Source organism: Lycium ferocissimum, chromosome 8, assembly GCF_029784015.1.
Source record: "Lycium ferocissimum isolate CSIRO_LF1 chromosome 8, AGI_CSIRO_Lferr_CH_V1, whole genome shotgun sequence".
Classification (NCBI taxonomy): Eukaryota; Viridiplantae; Streptophyta; class Magnoliopsida; order Solanales; family Solanaceae; genus Lycium; species Lycium ferocissimum.
Genome location: NC_081349.1, coordinates 18,151,511 through 18,168,583, shown reverse-complemented (window position 1 = coordinate 18,168,583; position 17,073 = coordinate 18,151,511). Strand labels below are relative to the sequence as shown.

The 17,073-nt window shown below is 33.8% G+C and overlaps 2 protein-coding genes across 2 annotated transcripts; both read right to left on the bottom strand.

Annotated features, from left to right (window-relative positions):
- Positions 1-507: 507 nt before the first annotated feature.
- On the bottom strand, positions 508-3,276 carry LOC132067420 (formin-like protein 4). Its single transcript, XM_059460642.1, has 2 exons — positions 1,973-3,276; positions 508-1,884 (listed from the first exon to the last, which is right to left on the bottom strand). The coding sequence occupies exons 1-2, from the start codon at positions 3,082-3,084 to the stop codon at positions 582-584; spliced, it is 2,415 nt and encodes an 804-aa protein (XP_059316625.1). The 5' UTR covers positions 3,085-3,276; the 3' UTR covers positions 508-581.
- Positions 3,277-13,227: 9,951 nt separating this feature from the next.
- On the bottom strand, positions 13,228-16,864 carry LOC132067419 (two-component response regulator ARR5-like). The gene is made up of 5 exons (XM_059460641.1): positions 16,480-16,864; positions 15,746-15,822; positions 15,567-15,644; positions 15,382-15,449; positions 13,228-13,798 (listed from the first exon to the last, which is right to left on the bottom strand). Exons 1-5 carry the CDS (start codon positions 16,640-16,642, stop codon positions 13,426-13,428), a joined length of 759 nt encoding a protein of 252 aa, XP_059316624.1. The 5' UTR covers positions 16,643-16,864; the 3' UTR covers positions 13,228-13,425.
- Between the last annotated feature and the right edge of the window lie 209 nt (positions 16,865-17,073).

Here is a 17,073-nt window from a genome sequence, read left to right as displayed (position 1 = left end):
CTGGTGCATAGACAATATAACATGGGAATTAACACAGGGTAAACCAAGATGGTTCGACTCTGATACCATGTGAAGAAAATGAACTTTGAGTTTAACTCAACCTTAAAAGTAGTTCATGATATGAAGATTGAAAGACCATATACGGAGACCGCAAACCATTTGCTCAACCGACACTCTTACCACATTTTTGTACTTACGACAGAAACCTTAAATATTCTATACATCTAAGAAGTTTTTGGAACAATAATCCATTTGCAACTATTTGCATAATGAAAGTGTGGATTTACCAATTCCATGGGAGAACAACATCTGTGGATAAGGGAAAAAAATTGAAATTCATATAATCCATTTGTAACTATTTGCATAATGAAAGTGTGGATTTATCAATTCCATGGGAGAACAACATCTGTGGATAAGGAAAAAAATAAATTGAAATTCATTTCACATAATCATGAAACACTTGGAAAAGAATCGCAGAGTTGAAATCATTAGTGAAACAAATCTGTATACACTTACAAATACATTATCAATTCCTCTCTATGTACAGAGCTTGATCCCTTCAGATTTTGCTTATCAGGTATTCATGAATCATCACTAGAATCAGAAGAAGAACTGCTCTTGGAAATGTCTGACAAGAAATTAGCAGGCAATTTTGGGAACCTGATAGCCCTACTATTTTCCATTCCTGGTGATGATGACCCTGTAACAGCTACAAGGGGTTTCTTTTTCTGCATGTTTCTTGTAATTTCTACACAAACTTTGTCAACCATTTCTAGGAAATCTTTAACTATAGTAAATAGTTGAAGTGGCTGCCACCCTTTATCATCTGAAGCTCCTGCTTGATAATAATCTGTTGTTTTCTTTACAAGTTCGATCACTCTATCTTGTTCTTCTCTCACTGTTTTTATTTCTTTGTCAACAGCATCCAGAAATTTTTTCATCTCTTTTCCAAATTTTCCTTTATCACTGCCACATTGTGCTAAATGCCCCCGGATTTCAGATGTCTGAGCTGTTAGAATCGAGCACGTCTTAGAAAGCGTGTCGTAGTCTATTGCAGCTGCTTTCTTTACATTACTAAACTCGGAACTTAGGCCACCGATAATTGGTAAACCGAGCATCACATACTCCTTCTCAGTCTCATCATTTTCGGTAGAATTCTTTGAGGTCGGGATGCCGCTAGTCCCACGACTTTGATTTTGATTAAGCACACAACGTTTGCCCTCTGCCCTGACTACTTCTTGCACAACAAAGTGAAGTAAAGTGGTTTTCCCGTCCATACTTTTCACATCAGACAGTTTTCTAAGAGCGGTAAGTTTAAATGCTTGTGCATTTCCTCTAGATGTTCCTGCATTCATTCTATTCCCTGCTTTCAGAATGGCTTCAAGAAGTTTCAAGAACAATCTTTGAGCTCTAAGCTCCTTACAAGACAATTCCAGTGTTTGTAAGTACTCTTTGTGATGCAGAATTTCTGTGCCATAATTTGACCTAAAAAGCATGGCGTTGAAACGAATAAAGGAGGATGGAACAGCTTTGAGTATGTGGAAGAGAAAAGATTCAGCATCAGCTAGCCTGGTGGGGTCTCCTTCAAATGCAAAAATTTCTGATTCTTCTTCTTTCGTTGGGGCAATTCTGCTGAGTTTCTCTAGAGTATCAACACTTAAACCTTGCCCATCAATAAGTGCATCGATAATCTCTTTGCGAGTAACGCCAAGGGACCTGAGTACAATTGCTATGTTTTGAGACTTTCTTGTTTCAAGAATGAATATCTCAGAAGGTGGACCTGATATATCTCTTGGACTCAATGATCTTCTTTCTTCTCTTCCTGGGGACTTTTTATTTGTAGCAACAGATCCAAATAGAGCCTCCATAAGATCTCCATCAAACCTGCAGCAAAAGTAAACAATGATTGAGAACCAATTCGACAAGTGGAACACATACTTGGGGAAAAAAAGAGAGTTGAAAAGATATTTACTTGAAGGATCCACGGTCGAGCTTGTCCCATACCATTGAATGCTCAACATTAGCATTCAATTTATCCCAATGCAATGGCTTCAGTTTCACTTTATCATTTCCACTTCCAGAAGTTCCTTCACCTGATGATGAAGGCAAGCGACCAGGATGAATAGGTGGTGGGGGTAGTGGAGGGCCTTTCCTTACTCCCGGTGGCGGTGGAGGTGGAGGACTAGGTGCATTTTGAATCACCGATACAGACAATGACGGCAGTGGTGGCGGCGGTGGCGGTGTAGGAGCTGGAGGAGGAGCGCGTGATTCGAGTTGGCTTGAAGAATCTTGTCTCTCCATAGGTTTAAAAACTATCCCTGCAGAAGGTGGTGGATTATTTTCTAAGTCTAGCCAAGAAGGGCTTTGAGATGTTGAAGATTTGCCTCTAAGCAGAGGAAATTCTTGAATTGGATGCTCCGGTGGCCTTCGGCCACCGACGCCTCGACTGATTATTCTCTTCTCTTCTTCTTCATCTCTTAATGCATTAGCAAAGACCTTTTTCTTCTTGAAACTTTCTTTGTTCACTTCATCACTTTCTAATTTCCTCCAATACAACACATCCAATCCATTTTCATCTACTATTACCCCTTTAAGGTTTCCTTCAAATTTCAAGAATTGATCTTGGGCAACCCCAGGGGTAGTAGCATTACCACTAGCACTAGCACCAGCACCACCCCGTGGATGATCAACACCATTCGCGCTGCCACCTTCTAGTCGCCTTTTTCTACTCCTCGAGTACCTAACCAAGAAGAAGAACAAAAGAGCAGATAAAACTACAGTGCTAGCAGCAGTCACACCAATAGCTGTTCCAACAGCCTTTGATGATGAATCTGATGAATCAACAGGCGTGTTGGGTGGCAGAGTGGGGCCAGGTGGCAGTGGCGGAGGTAGAGGCGGAGGCAGAGATGGTGGAGGCCGTTGAACGGGTGGAATAGGAGGAGGAAGAAGATTTGGCAAAGGAAAGGGATAGAAAGTTTCAACATTTTGTGGTGAATTTGGTTGACAAGAAGCTTTTGGAATAATTGAAAGAATGGAAATAATGAAGAGATAAAGAATCATAGAGAGCCAAGAATTGGTTGCCATCTTGTAATTTGGATGGAACTGAAAAGAGTTTGAAAATGAGAAGATTTGTTTTGCCTTATCTTGAGCATTGTAGTTGAACAGCTCTCTTTCTTGGATTTGGTATATGGTTTTCTTGCTGACACTTTCAAAAGGGGAGTAGTTAAGTTTCCCGGTATTTTAAGATCTTTTCAGGGGAATTTATGCTTGAAATGACAAAAGTACCCCTCACCTAAACCAAATTAGTATTAGGAAGGAAATAAGTCCTTGACCTTGTGAAAGTGTAATTTTATCTACATTTGCCAGAAAATTATACTGTGCATTTAAGGTTAATACAGTAGAAGTTCAATTCTCTTAACTGTTCTATGGGTTTGCTTTTTTAGATTTTGATTTTTCTTGATGAAAAATTCTCCGACACTGCGTCTGTACTTATCTAAGCTGGCCTAGATTGGGAGCCAGCTCATTTGATTTCATTATTTTCACATAAATCATAAATATAAAAGTGAAAAAATCTTGAAAATCCATATAAATATCCATATAAATATAGTCAGACCTTTCTATTACGGTCATCCCCTATAACTACATTTCATTATAACAATCATGTTCTTTGTGAAACCGATTTTTCATGTTATGTTATATTATATATTCTCTATATAAATATTTATTAAGTTCAAAATCATATTCTCGAAGAATTTAGAACCTTGAACTCATTAATTTTAAATCGTGATTTTAATCTGTGTACTTTAACCGACACACAGTTGTGGAAGTAGCTGAGTTCGTTTACTTTTTCAGGGCCCCAAAATTTCTACAAGTAATTGGCCAAAACGTTGAATAAGTACTCTGCATTTGCTGGCTTTTTCCTATTATTTTGACCTTAGTTTAAACACAAGGGTTTTCCGATACAATCATTTTCTTATATATATTTTCAACAATTAATTGTTAATCATAAATGATAATGACATCTCATAAGCAACCGTCAAAAAAAAAAAAAGTCAAAAGGAAGACTCTATCAACATAAATTAACATACCAACAAATTTGAAAATGGTTTGTGCTACGTACTTTTATATAACAGAAATATTTTAGAATCTTTTATGATCGAAGGAGCTTGGAAACATACAAACAAACAACTACTGGCTTAGTCTAATCATTAGTTTAAACTGGCTGAAAAGATTATAGTGAACAGAATTGAATTGGCAATATAATTGTTCTTTAATTGGGTGTGGCCAAATGCTGACTTAGTTGACACATCATAGGAAAGTGGTTCACCGAAACGTATTTTTTGTCATCCAGAAGGATCTAAGCTAATGCATCTTTATTTAATCCCTTTATAGGAAAGTGGTTGAAAAGAGACAACTACTATTAAACATAATCTAATTATGATCCTTTCTTTTTAATCTTTTCTTCTTTCCCATCCGGTATATGATATTGTTTTGGAGTCCCAACTAATTCAAATTCGTGTCACATGAGCCACATTAAAGAAAAAAGCATTCCATATAAAATAAAAAAAATCTATTCTTAAAACTCGAATTCCAGATCTTTGATTAAAGATAGATGAATCTTATTTTTTCCCGCCACAGTAGTTAGTGGCGTTTTATTTTTTATTCTCTTTGATTGGAAATTTTTAAAGTCAATGATAACACGTCCTAAACATACACTTGTTGGATTCTAGTGCTGGTGAGCTTTTCAAGAGAAGTTGGTTTTATTCAATGGTCAAAATTGTGTTGATTTCAATAAATGGTGCAAGTTTGGATACTAGTCATTTAAGTAGCTCAGATATTTAATGTATTTACTTGAATGTTAGGACCATAAATTGCTTGTATAGGTGGAAAATCAATGAGCAAAACAAAAAAGGCAACTCATATGTAAAGATAAATTTTTTTCTTTTACATAAATATTTTGATCCTACCCGATATCCAATTTTAGGTTCCGATTAAATTGGATTCTTGCCGCATAAAATCTATTAAATAGGAAAATATTCTCTACTAGGATTTTTTCTATTCCTAGTGCTTGTTTTTACATTAGTTTAGAAAAGAAAAGCAATCAGGAAAGATTCAATTACCTACTACTATTAATTATAATATATTAACCGCTTAATTTTTTTTTTTTTTTTTTTTTTTTGAGAAACAAAATAACAAAGAAGAGTGAATTCTCTAACACTAGAAGATAAGTTAGTAGCTGATTCAACTATGAATGCGCATGTTAGCGAGAATCTAGTGTTTCAAGATAATTTTGTATGTGTGAAAAATAAGGAACAATAGAGTTACAATTACATTTCAGAATGCACTCTTTCAAACTCAAATTCAACATCTAAATTTTGAACCTGTCACTGAAATTAGTGGAGCACTTATGTTCCAGAATACACAAAATTGTAGTAGCCTCTCAATACATAGTGTAAAAACCTATCAATGATATTAATGAATTTTTCTTTCTTCCTCGTTTGACGAATTCAATGTCCACATGAAAATGGATTGATGAATTTGATGCCATGCACGGACTACGTAGCGTGATGGGAGCCTTTTTAATTACTTTAGGCCTTTTGTTATATATTTTGTCATAGACTACACTACAGACTTGGTATATATTTGTTTCGAAGATTATAATTATATAAAGTAACATTAGGCAACTCAAAGTGACCCTTTCTTGGATGAATTAATTCCTGAACAAGTCATCCACAAACAAGGTTTACAATCCGTGTTACTGAATGAGTCATTAATTCATTATCACCGCCCAAACTTTAAGTCGTGTTCTATACTTAATTAACTAGCATCTACATCGGCAGACCCTATCTATACCTTTTCAGATTATTACCTATTCCAATGAGTCCAAATATGAAATAAGTTTTCAATTCGAAGTGTAATTAGTCAAATCTATACTTTTTGTTCTCTCAAAAAGTGGACAAAAAAGCCTGAAACATTGTTTATATCCAGGAGTAATCCTTCACGATCGGGGGTATTAATGGCTTGGGCTTTACCCATTCATGGACTTCATCTTTTAAACACGAAATTAGGCCGAGTGCAGCGAGTCCGCTATAAGAAGAGTCTATCTACGTAGTTGACCACTCACGCTATCACGATCAGTGGCGAATGTTGAATTTCCTGTAATTGGTGTCGATATTTAAAGAAAAGAACATATTTGTAAACGTTTAAGTTAAGCTTGAATATTCCAGTTTATGCTTGTTTCAAGTAAATTAAAGTCTAATTCATATGTGGAAATCAATATCATATGTGGAAATCAATTTAGGTTGACTAGTTTGTTTATATCCTTAGTAGGAAAGGAGTTGGGGGTTTGAGTCTCATTCAGAACTTGGTATATTTATTTAGCAATAGGCGCTTATAATTTTTGTCAAAAAACTTGCACAAACTCATTGTGACGATGATTCAAAACTTGAGGTAAATGTTGCATCAGCGAGGCGCTGAACGCGTTCAGCCGTGAAACTGTTTTTGCTAAGTGGTGTCATTTATAATGTTGTTACATACATATTACGTTTTTTCAGATTGTGCGTATATACATAGTTATCAAAAAAAAATTGACGAAGCGGTGTCCGATGACAACCCTGGCATAAGGTGAGTCCGCCCCTGATCACCATCCAACCTCAGCATAGGCGAAATTTCCTGGGCTACATATCCTTACGATCGTAGCTCTGATCTTCGCGATTTCAGCTGTACCAGTAAAATTACTGGTGCAATTTTCTCATCTCCAAATTGTACGTCTGAATACTTCGGGTTTCATCCTAAATCATCCCAGCTGTCACAAATAAAGATATCAACACATACCAAAACTCAAATTGAAACATGAATACACAAAATGAGAGGACGGGTTATTACAGTAATAATCAAACAAGATTATAATCCATGTTTGGTTAAAGCAAGACAAATATGAGAATTATGTAATCCATGCCGTAATTTTGGTTTGGTTGTAGAAAAAGAAAATGAGAAAAATAAACAGTTGACCTCTAAAATCGTCTAGTGAAATGTATGTTATATAAAAATATGGTTTAAAAGTCGGGTTGACATTGACCAACACTAAACGTCTGACCCCAAAAAATTAGGAAAAAGACAAACAAATCATGTCCCAAGATGATTACTGGATTTCATGTAATGGCCCAAGACAAAAGAGAAGTCTTTTTTCTTCCATGAGACAAAAGAGAAGTCTCATCTGTGTAGTTTTGGAAGAATCACACTTTTCGGCATGGTTGTGTTGGTCTTTTTAGCTCCACATATTTTAATATCTAGTTTTAACTTTTTAAGGGTCGAATCCAAAATACTCCATTCGTCCCAATTTAAATAAATAACGTTTAGTTTGATTGGATACAAAATTTAATAAAGAAAGATAGATTTTAAAATTTGTAGTCTGAAACAAGTCATAAACATTTAGGTAGCTCTATAAATCATTTCATTAAGTTTAAAATGAGAAGTTTGAAAATTAAATTATATTTAAATAAAAAATATGTCATTCTTTTTTAGACATGCTAAAAAGACAATACGACACATAAACTGCAACATAAGATATTACATTTTTGAAGCTCATAAATCGATGTTCAAACTCCTCTAAGGGACAGGATGAGGTTCTGTGACGGATATTTTGTAGGAGTTATTGGCACATTCACGGTATCAAATACTCCTTTATCGTTTTATGTGGCAAATTTTGAATAGATACGGAATTTTAAAAAAGAAGACTTTTGAAATATGTGCTCTTAAAAATGTGATAGCATTTGTGTGACTTTTTAAACTTATGATTTGAAAAAATCATAATATTTGTGTGGTTATAAAAACTTCTAATCAAAAGTAAAATGAGAAGTTTGAATTTAAAAAGTTAACATTTTTTAAGATGGACCAGAAATTAAGGGCCTGTTTGGAAAGCCACCTGGTAATTGGAATTGGTGTAATTACTAGGGTAGTAATTACACAGCCTAGTAATTACACAGTAGTGTAATTACAACGACCTGTTTGTTTGTCATAACGTAATTACGTTGTAATTACAAGCGTGCTATTTGGTTGCACAAGTGTAATTACACATGTATTTAATTTAAAAATAAAATTAAATTATAAAAAATTTAAAATTAATATTTAAAAAATATTGCCTTTATAAATTATATTAAATTAGTTATTTAATAACACATTGTTTCTTGAGATATATTAATTAATAATCATATATTTGTAACTAATATTGTAACAAAAATAATTGATATATATTTTTCAAATTAATATTTAATTTTAATAAATTATAAAACTTAAAAGAAGACTTTTTTTGTGAGAACGTCATGGATTGGATGTTTGGAAAAAAAAAATATATAATGCCATAACATTATTCAAATGTTTGACACAAAAAATCCATCAAATGTAAGTGAAAAATAAACAACAGGCAATGTGAAAGCAAATAACTTAAAATTGAAAATATAACCTAAATTCAAAATCCAAAAGAAAAAGTTCAACATAATACTCTTATGTCAAATTCCAACATTACATAAGTAAGTTCCAAAGTAACTTAAGTAAATAATTCAAAAGAAAGAAAAAATATAAGTCTATAACCCCATTCACAATGAAATTCTACTTTAATAACGTCACCCGTTATATGTCAAGTTTGTTAATAACTCATTCTTTCCAATATTAAGAGGTGTAGTTTCAAATATTAGAATAATAACACGGTTATGCTAAATGAATAAAATAAAAATAAAAAATACAAACAATTACATGGAATCACAAGAAGTAAAGGTTCGGAATGAAAAGAAAGAAAATGAAAAATAAATAATATAAAAAGAAAAATACATTTCAAAAAATAAAAATAATAAAAAAGTAAAAATAAAAAAGAAATTAAAATAATAGAAATAAAAAAATATTAAAAATAAAAAAAATTAAAATAATAGAAATAAAATAAATTAAAAATAAAAATAAATTAAAGTAAAAAAAATAAACAACCGAAAAGTAACCCCGTAATTACAGGTGTAATTACACCCAATTCTCACCCCCCCCCCCCCCGAGAATTGGAGAGTGTAATTACACCCTCGTCAATTACACCCAATTCCCACCTAACGTGTAATTACTTGATCGACAAATGTGCCAACCGTGTAATTACACCCAATTACACCCAATTCCAATTACCTGAGTGGCTTTCCAAACAGGCCCTAAATATTACCACCTAACGGTCAGCCTAGTAACCTTCTGGAATGGGGGATCCTCATTGGCAACAATCACGATAGTAGTTACTAAACCACTAGGGCGAAAGAGTAGGGGTGGGCGTTCGGTTTTTCGGTTCGATTTTATCAAACTTCGGTTTGGCTATTTCGGGTTCGGTTTTTTGAAGGTGGACACCAAACACCGAACCAAACTAGTTCGGTTCGGTTCTTCCAGTTTCGATTTTTTAAAGTTCGGTTCGGTTCGGTTTCAGTTTTTTCAATTCGGTTTTTTTAATATAATATTAGAAGCGATTCCATTGACACTAATTCATATTCTCAAAAGCAATAAAACATAAACCGATAAATTGAAATCAAAATCAAACAAACTAGGATACACAAGAACAGAAAACTATAATCATGACATAGGATTACTAGGTGTTATATACATACCGTAAGAATAATTAAGAAAACACATAAAGGACATACATTAATCCTAAAGAGACATCCTAGTTACCTTTCTTTGTTAAGGATATTTGATTTTTTCAATTGAAGTGGAAAATTAGGGATACAAATGCAAAAGAGGACTTATTACAATTGAGTTTTTTTTGCTTTAAACTTAATGGGCTTGGACTATTTTAATTTTTTTAGGTAATGTATTAAATTTCGGTGCGCGTTCGATTTTTCTATTCGGTTTTATCAAACTTCGGTTCGGCTATTTCGGTTTCGGTTTTTTGACGATGGACATCAAACACCGAACCAAACTAGTTCGGTTCGGTTTGTTGAAGTTTCGGTTCGGTTTTTCGATTTTCGGTATTTATGCCCAGCCCTACGAAAGAGGACCATCTATTCTTCCTACTCCTCTTCCGTTGCTTCGGGAACAGAAGTCCTATGGTAAGTGGTAACAGGCACAAACATGTTGATTGAAGAGGATCAATGCTTCTATTCTGCACCAAGGAGCCGTTCTTGTGAGAAGCTGCGAGGGAGCATGAGCCTGTTTGGATGGGCTTATTCATAAATAAAGAATATTTAACTTGTTAACTTTTGACTTATTTTTTTATTTTGACTTAAATATTAAATATTTAAAAAAACTTTTTTTTATCTTACTCAAACTATAATAGTGCTTAAAGCTATTTTAACTTAAAAACACCTAAAAATAAGTCAATCCAAACAGGCCCTGTGTATTAAGACTAGGCCCACAATCTATTGTCATAAAGGAGCAGTGGATATGGACTTACATTTTGAATCCTTCTGTAGAGGTGCGGTACCACTTCTTGATGAATTTTGGGCTGGTTTAATGATGAAGCCTACCTACTAAGAGATGTAAGATTTAAAAGCCCAAAACAAGTCCATGTGGTCCAATGCCGAAAGTACTACATTCTTCAAAAGCACTGGTCTTTAATTTTTGGCCCTCAAATTGGTGGTCTTTAATTTTTGTCATTCGCCTAATACCCCAAGGTTCTGGGTTCGAACGTCAGCTCAAGAAAAAAAAATAAAAAAAATCGCAAGGTAGAGGTTTGGATTCACAATTGCAAAACTCTACCTCAGGCAGAATTTTGAAAGCAAGACTCTGCGATAACGGACAGTTTAGCCATGCCAGAAGGTAAAACTCTACCTTAAGGTAGAGTTTGCCTCAAAACTCTCCCTAATCAGGCAGAGTTTGAGTATAGTTTGACTGCAAACTCGACCTTGAGGTAGAGTTTCAAACTTTGCCTGAAGGTAGCTAAACTCTGCCTTGCGAATCCAAACTCTACCTTGAGATTTTTTTTTTTATTTTTGACTGAGCAGGGGTTCGAACCCTAAACCAAGGGGTTCTAACGAAGGACAAAAATTAAAGACCACCCAAAATAAGGGCATTCCTGCGAATTGGCCAAAGTACTATATTGCAAACATTTTTTTGGTGCGAATTGTCCTTCAAAGGCACTGGTCTTTAATTTTTGGCCATCAAATTAGTTGTCTTTAAATTTTGCCGTTCGCCTAGTACCCCAAGGTTTTGGGTTCGAACCCCGACTCAGAAAAAACAAAAAAAGAATTTCACAATGCAGAGGTTTGTAGCAAAGTTAGGCCTATTCGGGCAAAAGTTAGGCCTTAAGGCAGAGGTTTGTAAAATTCTAACTAAGTAAAAAAAAAAATTGAAACTCTGCCTTGCGAATCCAAACTCTACCTTGTGATTTTTTTTTTTTTAAGATCTTTAACCGAGCGGGGTTCGAAGCCGAAACCAAGAAATTTTAGCAAAGGACAAAAATTAAAGACCAGTGCCTTTGAAGAGAAATCGTGCAAATGACCCTATTGCAAACACCAAGCTTCAGTGTGTTATTGTATAGAAATTATAATCTAGTTAAGTTAGTTAAGTTCATAATATCTATCAATTTAAGGATACTAATAATGTTTAACTTAAAAAAAATGTTAGCTAACGGAAATAATTTATTTGCACAAAAAGGCTAGTTCTTTGACATTAGAATTAATTGTCAAAGGGCTCCGAGTGTAGCCTCTATTTTTTTTTTTTTTTTTTAAAAAAAAAAGGTTATTTCATTATGTTGATTCACTGCTGCTTAATGGAAATTATTCGAAAATTTATGTGCAGGTACACATGAAGTCTGATGTACTAATTTTCCTGATGTAAATGACCAAACATATAAAATTAAACAAAGTGGTATCTAAATTGGAGTTGAGGCATAATTACTGTTAATGCAATGTGGAGTAATTAAGCAGTGTAATAAGGGGTCATTCTCAAAATGGATAGAATCAAATCTTTAGGTTGTTTAAGTTGGTTGGGTAAAGATTTGGCCTCATGAGTATAATCATTTCATTAAGATAAGAGAATGACATCTTACGTTAAGTATTTCATATAATTGATTGTCTCATATCTGCTTATGATCTTGGCCAGCTAAAGAAGCTATATCCAGAAGATATCAATGAGTTGTCAAATGCGCTAGTTTGGTGTTTTGACAGCAAGGCATAATTTGGCATCTATCAATTATATATCACTAAAAACAAGTCTAACACGGATTAATGCCCGAGTCTTTTGTTAGGTAGTAGGATGAGATATAGGATATGTTTGGTATGAAAAAAAATTTTGCTACAAAATATATGTTCTTAGAAAATAGGGGACTGTCTTACTATTTATCTTCTAATGTTGATATGTAAGTAGAAAATTTTATACCAAAATCTTGACATAAGAGTAGGCAGTGAAGGCGAGGGTGAAGTATTAGGGGAGAAAAGAAGACAATCAATGTGAAATGTCATTTAGGAAACTTATGTTCCCAACATCCACCAAAAAGGTCATTTTAAAGATTATTTTTCCGGAGAGAATGCTTTGCAAAATACTGACATAGCACACATGAAAAAATTGAAAAGTATTTTCCAAATAATATTCTCCTCCATAACAAACACATTCATAATGTGTGAATTCGATGCACGTTACAAGTCCGAACCTATTGCAAACGACCCCTATCACAAACAAAAAATTGATATTTAAGTAGGGGAGAAAAAATAGAGGGACGAACTCATTATCTACATACGCCAACAACCAACTTTAGAAATTTCCCGATTATTATTTATGGTAAGGTCCTCGGCACGAGGATCTATCGGAATCAGCTTCTCTGCCTCCCAAGGTAGGGTAAGGTTTGCGTACACTTTACCCTCCCCAAACCCACTGTCGGATTTCATTGGGTATGATGTTGGTTTTAAAAAAAAATTAAAAAAAAAAAAAAAATCTGAAAACAGCTCAATCAACATGCAGCCCCCTACCTACGCCCTAACCCCCCTACCCCAACATAACAAGATCAATCCAGATCCTTAGAATAAGGGAGCATATCAAACATGTGTAGCTCAACTCAGAATCCAATATTCCTTTTAGCAGACAAGAATTGACATTTAAATAATTGACCGTATCAGAATCATATCAATCCATATCCCATTGTTCAATTCCAGCAATTCTGTATCTGTCATTGAATTGGATACATTAATACTATACTGCCAAATACATATAAGTAAAATAGGTAAGAAGTAAATTCAACAATTCACCAACACCAGAAAATGTTGATTCAACAGTCACTTGAACATATCTTTGTAGACCTTGTGTGATTAAACGATATCATCGATGTGTATCCGAAAAGTGACAAGCCAACAAAAAACCTCGCTAGTAATAAGGGGCAATTGGCTTGTCTACATTGCGTGCCCCGACGATATATGGGGCTTTGAGAACCCCAGAAGTAGCAAAAAAGGAAAGAAAAATACATAAAACTGTATACCGTCACAAATCTTGGCTGCTGCACATTTTGAGTCGTCTTGTTGGTGATGTTGGCGAAGAGGGCATGGAAGAATCAGTGGAATTTGTCGATGAGCCGGTACAGAGGGACGACGAAAATGCTTTCGGGGACGATGGAGAGGAAGTGGATGGCGGTGAAGGAGTTGATGAGAGATCAAGTGATGGCGAGGGCGATGGTGATGGTGACAAGGATGATGAAGGAGAGAGACTCGGGGTCGATGAGTCATCGGATGATGTTTCTGGCAACTTTCTCTTGTTTATTCCTTTTTCTTCTCCCCTAAAGTAACTCTTCAAACGTTTTACATCTGCCAATTTCACCGGCTTCAATAGGAAATCTTCAGCGCCTTCTTCCAGACATCTGTTATGTCCTTAGAATTAGTTTAGGAGAAATTACACATTTGGCCAAAAATAATTACATTCGCTAGCCAAATATACAAAACATTCACACTATTATGTATCAACAAAGTACATATTACGTATATTATACATTAATAAACAAAAAATATACATTGGCTGGCTATTATTTTGATGGGCGGCTATTTATGTCTTTCTCTTTAGTTTAATCAAGAGAATGTCTCACTACAAAGCTCTAAATTCTGCATCCACAATAACATTATCATAGCCACAACTTTTATAATGTGACATTCGAACAACGCTTTATGCATTGACATTTATTAGTGGCATACTGAAATTGCCTATATTGCTACACATTTGTTAGTGGCATGCTAAAATTGCATATCATATAGGTGATTCTTTTTCTAAGATAAGTAACTAATTTAAGTTAAAGATCAAACAACCTCTTTCCTTATTTGTTTCTGATAGGCATTCCTTCCCCATAAACAATCTGAAAGCCATAACTTTGACAATGTGACATTTGAGCGATACGCTTTATGCATCGACATTTATTAGTGGCATACTAAAATTGCATATAAAGCTAAACATTCATTAGTGGCATACTAAAATTGTACATATTGTTAATCTAACCTTAACTAGAATAAAAACATGCATTCCTCTTTATATTACTAAAAACAACTATTGAAGAAACAGACAAAGAGATGCTGCTCTGGAATATGATATTGTAAGGCATGTGTCCAACTACTCTTTTTCTGGTATAAGATATTAAACTAACGAAGTGGTTGTTCATTCATTGTTTTTGGTCATGCAAGAAACTAGTTGTTCAATAACAATAACTGATCACAGCTTCCAAAATATGCAAGTCAAAACCATTTTTTATCAGAACTGATTAATCAAAGAATCTAACAGATCTTGAAAGCACATGTACAAACGATACGTAAAGATTTGATGCTATCTTAATTTAATATGGAAGATAGCTTTAGGTTGTCAATGGTACTTCCTCCACTATTCTTGCTTAAATTAATTGGAAGATAGCCTTAGGTTGCCAATGGGACAACCCTTTTAGTTTTATTATTTTTCCTTCTCTCACTATGTTTCATTTTCTTTCCCTTATGGGAGTGGGGTCAGTGACAAGCAAGGACTTTTAATGAGGGGATTCAAAACATAAAAGTGTAAACAAACGAAAAGCCAAGCGGATTTAATATATAGGACATATACATTTGAAAAATTGATCTATCATCCGGCGAAGGGATGTCAATTGACTCACCTTGAACAATGGTGTATTAATTCAAGTTTTCAAACTCTTTTTTTTTTTTTTTTTTTTAAATGCAACATTAATTAGTATTGCTTCATGACATTCATGTTAAGATTTAGAATTCCAGAAGTTCCACGTTATTAAATCTATAAATAAATTTCTAATCACACGAGGTTTCAATTCAAAGAAAAAGTCACTGGCAAAAATATATTGAATATTTTCATGTACTCTTTTATAAATTCATCTAGCAAAACAGAATCTATAAAGGCAGAAAGGAAAAAAAGAAAAAGAAAAAAAAGTATAGAAACCAGCAGCAAAGAATTTGAAAGTACCTGTCAATTCTAGCCAAAACATTTTCAGAAGACATGATCACAACTGGAATTTCCCTAAAAGATGAACCCTGTTTACAAACACAAATTTGGAAACTTAAGTAAATTGATTAATAAGAAACTCAATATTAATTTTTTCAAGGGAAAAAAATTAAATGAACAATGAAAAGAAAGTCCAAAAAAAGGACCTTAATCTTTTTGAGCAAATCATAGCCAGTCATTCCAGGCATACAATAATCTGTAATTATCAGATCCACCTTCAAACCCTAACACCAAAACCAACAACAACAAAAAAACAATCAAAAATCCATAGTATAATCTTCAATTTTCACTGCAAAAGTACACTAAAAATAACAAATTTTCTTACATCAATGCTAACAGAGCTCTCTTCTTCATCCAATCCAAGATATTTCAAAGCTCTCATCCCACTATCCACAGTAGTCACTGTACAATTTCAACCACACAACATTCAAAATCCCAAATTTCTCATAACAAAACATTACTCCCTCCATTTCAATTTGTTCGTCTTACTTTCCTTTTTAATCCGTTTCAAAAGAATGTCTCTTTCCCTTTTTGGCAACTCCTTAGTTTCAACTTTACACATGCCAAGTTTAAGCTCCCGTTTGGCCATAGATTTTGAAGTTGAAACTTGAAAATTTGAGTTTTTGAAGTTACGATTTTTAAAACTTGAAGTTGTGTTTGGACATGCATTTTATTTGGGAAAAAAAAAATTAAAGTTCTGTGAACGGACGTGAAATTTATCCCAAAAACTGGTTTGTGGAACTTGAAAAAAAAAAAAAAAATATATATATATATATATATATATATATATATAAGTTTTTAAAATCTGATCAAATTTCATGATCAAACAGATAATTGAAGATAAATTTTTAAAATTTGATCCAAAACCTATGGCCAAAGCTAGCTAGCTAAGCGCCCAAAACAGCGAGATTAAAAGACATTTTAGTACATTCTACGTATCTTTAACGTAAAATCACAAGATACAAAAGTTTTTTTTACTTTCTTAAACTCTATTTCGAGTCAAAATCAGACAAATAAAGTACTAAAATTCAGCTAAAATTCATTTTTTTTTTTTTTTACCTTTGCAAGATGTAATTTTGAGGAGACGTTCAATAACTATTCTATCCACAAGACTATCATCAACAGCGAGTACATGAACTTCATGTGTTGTCTCTGTTAACACATCAAACTCTTCCACTTTCTCAGCTCTACGCCACCGTGAATATACACCATTTCTTGCCATAACAACAAAAATGGAACAAAACCCACAAATATTATAGCAAAATAAAGAAACCCCACAAATTTTCTTGGAAAAAATATGTGGAAAAATGCAAGCTTTGGACTTTATATTATACAGCTAACAAGAAAGAAAGAAGAAAGAAAGAACCCCGAACGCTAAGAACATTAAAAAGAGAGAAGTGTGTGTGTAATATAAACGTCTATCTGTCTTGTTCATGTACACATGTCCACAATATACATGTCCTTGTCTCTTTTTAAAAAAAAAAAAAATTAAATATTTAGTTTCCTAAAATATAAATGTAAATGAAGAGACCACACAGAGAGAGAAAACAGAGTGTTGAAAATCAAATCTGGTGAAATCTACTTTTTAAATTAATATAAGGGCAATACAGCTGAGATTCTGAAATCCACTTTGTTGGTGGTGTGATTTGTTGG